Genomic DNA, 6,440 nt, shown 5'->3' on the forward strand with positions numbered 1-6,440 from the left:
AATGACACAAAAGGTAAGGATAGTATTAGACTAGTGACAGTTGCAGAAGAGGAATCAGTCAGGAGCTATTAACAGTTTAATTGATACGCTTTTATGAAAACGTGGGTTTTTAACGATTTTTTGAAGGAGTGGAGACTGGGTGAGCATCTAACGGAGGAGGGAAGCGAGTTCCACAGGAACGGTGCAGCCCTTGAGAAATCTTGAAGGCGAGCATCAGAAGTGGGAGTACGGACAGAAGATAGACGTAAGTCTTCAGCAGATCGTAAGGGCCTAGATGGGACATACTTATGTATTAGGGAGGATAGATAGGTGGGAGCAACATTATCTGGCGATTTGAAAGCAAGAACCAGAATTTTAAATTGAGCTCTATATTTTATAGGAAGCCAATGTAGGGACTAACAGAAGGATGAGGCATGGGAGGTGCGGGCAGAGCGGAAGATGAGCCTCGCCGCATTTATTATTGACTGTAACGGCGCAAGTTGGGAGCACGTAAGACCACTGAGAAGCGGATTACAGTAGTCAAGGCGAGAAAGGACAGTGGAATGGACCAACACCTGGAATGGACAGTGGAATGGACCAACACCTGGAATGGACCAACACCTTAGTCGCATCTGGCGTTAAGTAGGATGCGCGCAATGTTTTTGAGATGGAAATGACAGGATTTGGCGATAGACTGAACATGAGGCTTGAAGGAGAGGTCGGAGTCAAAGAGAACACCTAGGCCTGCGTGGTGGAGCTGATGGTAGCACCGTTGACTTGGAGGGAGACAGGCACAGGAGTAACAACACTTGAGGGAGGAAAGACCAGAATTTCAGATGGGCAGCCATCCAATTAGAAAAAGCAGAGAGGCAGTCAGAGACACTAGTCAAGAGGGACGGGGAGAGATCAGGAGAGGACAGGAAGATTTGCGTGTCATCTGCATAGAAACGATATTGGAAGCCAAAGGAGCTAATAGGTTTACCAAGGGAGGCAGTATAGATGGAGAACAGGAGGGGACCAAGGACTGAACCTGAGGAGTTGGGGAGAAGAAGCAGAGCCAGCCAAACGCAATTCGGCACTTTGTTCATGTCGGAATTTCATTTGAATGAATGAAACTCCAATTCAATTTGTGCTGTAGCTGCATCTTGTAGCCGCTTAGTAGATAACTCCCTAATTCCCACGGTATCAGGGAGTTATCTACTAAAAGGCTGAAAGACCTAAATTGGTCTTTCAGACAAATTTACTAATACTAAGTAAAGATTACGTAGTATTAGTAAATTATGCCCCTACTTGCTATACCGCGAGTAGGGGCATGTCTGATAAACAGCCTATGGCTGCTCACTGTAAAAAACCAATAAAACCTATTGGCCCCCACCCCTAAACGACGGGTGGGGGCACTAAAGTAAAATAAGGGGGAGACCTATTGTCCACCCCCTGGCCCCCACCCCTGAGCGGCGGGTGGGGGCCATATTGATAATGAGGGGGGACGACCTACTGTCCTCCCCCACTCCGGCCTCCACCCCTGGGCGGCGGGTGGGGGTCATAATGATAATGGGGGGGCCCTACTGTCCTCCCCCCACCCCTGGGCGGCGGTTGGGTGCCATAAAGATAATGAGGGGGGGGACCTACTGTCCTCCCCCCCGGCCCCCACCCCTGGGCGGCGGGTGGGGGCCATAAAGATAATGAGGGGGGGACCTGCTCTCCTTCCCCCCGGCCCCCACCCCTGGGGGCGGGTGGGGGCCATAAAGATAATGAGGGGGGACCTACTGTTCTCCCCCTCTCCGGCCCCCACCCCTGGACGGCGGGTGGGGGCCATAATGATAATGAGGGGGGGTGGGATACCTACTGTCCTCCCCCCCTGACCCCACCCCTGGGTGGCGGGTGGGGGCCCTAAGTCAAATCCCCCCCCATCAAAGGTGACTCGGGGTCCCCAAGCCCCTAGTCACTCACCCCCCCACCTAAATAAAAAAGCCCCTACCTGCCCCCCTCACCTTAAAAAATAGTGAGGGGGGAATAAAATTACCACCCTGTAAAGTAAAATTAAACTTACCATTCAACGTCTTCTTTTTTCTAAAATCTTCATTTTTCAGCCCCAAAAAAGGCCAAATAAAAATCCATTATACCCGTCGAACTTAAAATAAAATAAAAAACCCGAGCGCAAAAAAAAAACCAGACGAAAAAGAAAAAACCCGAGCGCAAAAAAAAAAAATCCATCTTCACCCATGTAGGGCTCCGCGCAGACTGAGCTCCGCAGGGCGGGGCAAGGCTTATAAAGGCTAGCCCCGTCCTGCAATTAGGCAAAGAACACTCTGATTGGTGGGTTTAAGCCAATCACAGTGCTATTTGTCATTTTACACAGCGTGGGAAAATTCCAAAGAACTTTCCCACGCTGTGTAAAATGACACAGAGCACTGTGATTTTATGGCTTGAAATCCATCCAATCACAGTGCTCTGTGTCATTTTACACAGCGTGGGAAAATTCCAAAGAACTTTCCCACGCTGTGTAAAATGACACAGAGCACTGTGATTGGATGGCTTGAAATTGTAACGAAAATATACCCCAACACGCAGGATTCAGCTAAACAGAAGACAACACAGAGGGGAGATACGTCTACCGGACCTTAGAGTGGCCGGACTCCATCCAATCGAAATCCATCCAATCACAGTGCTCCGTGTCATTTTACACAGCGTGGGAAAATTCCAAAGAACTTTCCCACGCTGTGTAAAATGACACAGAGAACTGTGATTGGATGGATTTCAAGCCATCCAATCACAGTGCTCCGTGTCATTTTACACAGCGTGGGAAAATTCCAAAGAACTTTCCCACGCTGTGTAAAATGACACAGAGCACTGTGATTGGATGGATTTCAAGCCATCCAATCACAGTGCTCCGTGTCATTTTACACAGCGTGGGAAAATTCCAAAGAACTTTCCCACACTGTGTAAAATGACACAGAGCACTGTGATTGGATGGATTTTTACACAGGTGGGAAAGTTCTTTGGAATTTTCTCACGTTGTGTAAAATGACAAAGAGCACTCTGATTGGCTTAAACCCACCAATCAGAGTGCTCTGAGCCTAATTGCAGGGCGGGGCAAGGCTTTATAAGCCTTCCCCCGCCCTGCGGAGCTCAGCCTGCACGGAGCCCTCCATGGGTGAAGATGAATTATTTTTATTGCGCTCGGGTTTTTTCTTTTTCGGCCGTTTTTTTTGCGCTCGGGTTTTTTATTTTATTTTAAATTCGACGGGTATAATGGACTTTTATTTGGCCTTTTTTGGGGCTGAAAAATTAAGATTTTAGAAAAAAGAAGACGTCGAATGGTAAGTTTAATTTTACTTTACAGGGTAGTAATTTTATTTCCCCCTCACTATTTTTTAAGGTGAGGGGAGTAGGTAGGGGCTTTTTTATTTGGGTGGGTGGGTGGGTGACTAGGGGCTTGGGGACCCCTAGTCACCTTTGATGGAAGGGGGTTATTTGACTTAGGGTCCCCACCTGCTGCCCAGAGGGGGGGCGGGGGGGGGAGGACAGTAGGTGTCCCCCCCCTCATTATCATTATGCCCCCCACCCGCCGCCCAGTGGTGGGGACCGGAGAAGGGTAGGACAGTGGGTCCCCCCCTCATTATCTTTATGGCCCCCACCCGCCGCCCAGGGGTGGGGGCCGGGGGAGGGAGGAGAGTAGGTCCCCCCTCATTATCTTTAAGGCCCCCACCCGCCGCCCAGGGGTGGGGGCCGTAGAGGGGGAGGACAGTAGGTCCCCCCCTCATTATCTTTATGGCCCCCACCCGCCGCCCAGGGGTGGGGGCCTGGGGGGAGAACAGTAGGTTCCCCAACCCTCCTAATCTTTATGGCCCTCACCTGCCGCTCAAGGGGTTGGGGCGGGGGGAGGACAATAGGTCCGCCCCCCTTTTTGTCATTTATGGCCCCCACACACCACGCAGGGGTGGGGGCCGGATAGTAGGGATTTTTTTTACAGTTTTTTCCCACTGTTTAGTAGACATGCCCCTACTCGTGGTATAGCGAGTAGGGGCATTGGGGAGATTTTAATCTCCCTTATGCTATTATGGGGGTCATATTGACCCCCATAGACTGAGAGGGGACATGGGGGGCTTATGAAGTGGCGGGGAGCACTGCTCCCTGCCGCTTCTGTCTTTACATATTACAAGGAGGGAGCTGCGTGCCGGTAGCTCCCTCCTTGTAATAAACTGAACGAACAAACGTACAAACGTATTTGTCTATTCAGTCATTCGTCTGTCTGATGAATGAATAGATGAAATTCCCGTTCGCATGTCCAGGTGTTTCACTGGGCATGTGCGGGAATGTCAGCACTATCTAGTGTGGGCAGATGACATGTCCCACAGGGACTTCACCTACCCACACAAAGATGGCGGCACCCTGAATATAGATCGGGGCAGAAAATAAAGAATAAAAAATAGGTAATATGGGGGGCTTAGGGGCATTTCGGGGTGACTAAGGGGTTAACTGGATGTAGTGGAGGCGGGAGGGGAGTTAAAAAAAAAAAAAAAAAACGGAATTCGGCATGACAGTGCCGCTTTAAGGTGGTGGGGGGGGTGTACCATTGTAACCCAAAGCATCATACTATGTGTGGCTCTTATTCAGTGCTCAGCTCTGCGTTCTGTGTATTGTTGCTTTTCAGTAAGCTGACCAACTGTGAGGATTTTGATGGCCAGCCAAGCGTATAGTTCTTGGCATTATAAATGCAGAAGGGACAGTTGGGAGGGGGAAAAAAAGTGGCCATAGAGCTAGTGTGTTATTGAGACAGGAAAAAGCGACCTGATTAAAGGAAGTGACGCAACAACCCGGATATAGACTGGGAAAATGGCCGTGCAGGCTGTGCATCTCCAGGGGGATGCCTTCCTTGTTTGTGTGACCCACTCTCTGAGTACGGAGAGGGAGGAGGTCATGGGTTTGTGTATCGGGGAAGTGGACACACAGAAGGTTGTCCATATTTACTCTGTGATCATCCTGCGGCGCTCAGACAAGCGGAAGGACCGAGTGGAGATTTCGCCCGAGCAGCTGTCTGCCGCCACCATAGAGGCAGACCGGCTGGCGGAGATTACCGGGCGCCCTATGCGAGTGGTTGGCTGGTACCATTCACACCCACATATTACTGTATGGCCGTCACACGTGGATGTGCGCACTCAGGCTATGTATCAAATGATGGACAGTGGGTTTGTGGGGTTGATCTTTTCCTGCTTCATCGAGGACAAGAATACCAAGACTGGAAGGATCCTCTACACCTGCTTCCAGTCACTGCAGGCACAGAAGGGCTCAGAGTATGAGAGGATCGAGGTGCCGCTGCACGTTGTCCCGCATGACACCATTAGGAAGGTTTGTTTGGAATCCGCTGTGGAACTTCCAAAAATCCTATGTCAGGAAGAGCAAGATGCTTACCGCAGGATACACAGCCTGGGTCACCTGGATTCCGTTACCAAGATTCACAATGGTTCCGTTTTCACCAAAAATCTATGTGGACAGATGTCAGCAGTCAGCGGTCCCCTTTTGCAGTGGCTGGAGGATCGCCTGCAGCAGAACCGGCAGCGTGTTCAGGAATTGGAGATTGAAAAAAAGGAGCTGCTGCAGGAGTTGGAAAGCCTTGCCTGAACACCCGGAGAGGGTGTGAGGTCGCACATGGAAGATGAAGAGCACTGGTAGTGCAGGAGTAGGTAAACTTCGGAACTGCAGTTGTGAACTACACCTCCCTTAATGCTCTTACAGCCATAATAATGCTGGCAAAGCATCAAGGAAAATGTAGTCCACAACATCTGGAGTGCCGAAGGTTGCCCACTCCAGGAGTAGTGTATAGTAATATGATAATTTATCATGAACTGACCACTCATTTTATTGGACTGTTTCATTTTCATGGATTACAACTAGTAGTAATGATGAATTTGCAAAAACTGATTTCCAAAATATGTACTTGATGTAGTTATGAAATTGAAGCGTTACAAAATAAATAACTCCATGTTAAATATAATATTCCTTGGCCCCATGTTACTTTGTGTTGTTTTCAATTATATATGCACAAAGAAATTGAGGCACCAGGGGACAGAATTTGACCTATTTTTCAATGATCGAAATACATAAATTTTTGTTTTTATACATATGTTTTCCTGGCACTTCAGAACTCTGCAATGCCCCTCTCCCTCCCACCACCCATCCCATAGTTTCTGGTTCAGGCTCCACATACTCTCCTCCCCCGCCGTCAGCAGACGGGGGAGACCTAATGCGCATGCCTGGCAATGACTGCGCACACCCATTAGACCTCCCCATGGGAAAGCACTATTCAATGCTTTCCTATCGGGATTTCGGCGACACTGGAGGTCCTCATATGACGGAAGTCCCTCTAGTGGCTGTCTGATAGACAGCTACTAGAGGAGGACTTAACCCTGCAAGGTAATTATTGTAGTTTATGAAAACTGCAATAATTACACTTGCAGGGT

At 49.2% G+C, this 6,440-nt stretch overlaps 1 protein-coding gene across 1 annotated transcript; it reads left to right on the forward strand.

Annotated features, from left to right (window-relative positions):
* Positions 1-4,760: 4,760 nt before the first annotated feature.
* Positions 4,761-5,974, forward strand: BRCC3 (BRCA1/BRCA2-containing complex subunit 3). The gene has a single exon (XM_063444417.1). It carries the CDS (start codon positions 4,816-4,818, stop codon positions 5,599-5,601), a length of 786 nt encoding a protein of 261 aa, XP_063300487.1. The 5' UTR covers positions 4,761-4,815; the 3' UTR covers positions 5,602-5,974.
* The last annotated feature ends 466 nt before the right edge of the window (positions 5,975-6,440 follow it).

Source organism: Pelobates fuscus, chromosome 1 (assembly GCF_036172605.1).
Source record: "Pelobates fuscus isolate aPelFus1 chromosome 1, aPelFus1.pri, whole genome shotgun sequence".
Lineage (NCBI taxonomy): Eukaryota > Metazoa > Chordata > Amphibia > Anura > Pelobatidae > Pelobates > Pelobates fuscus.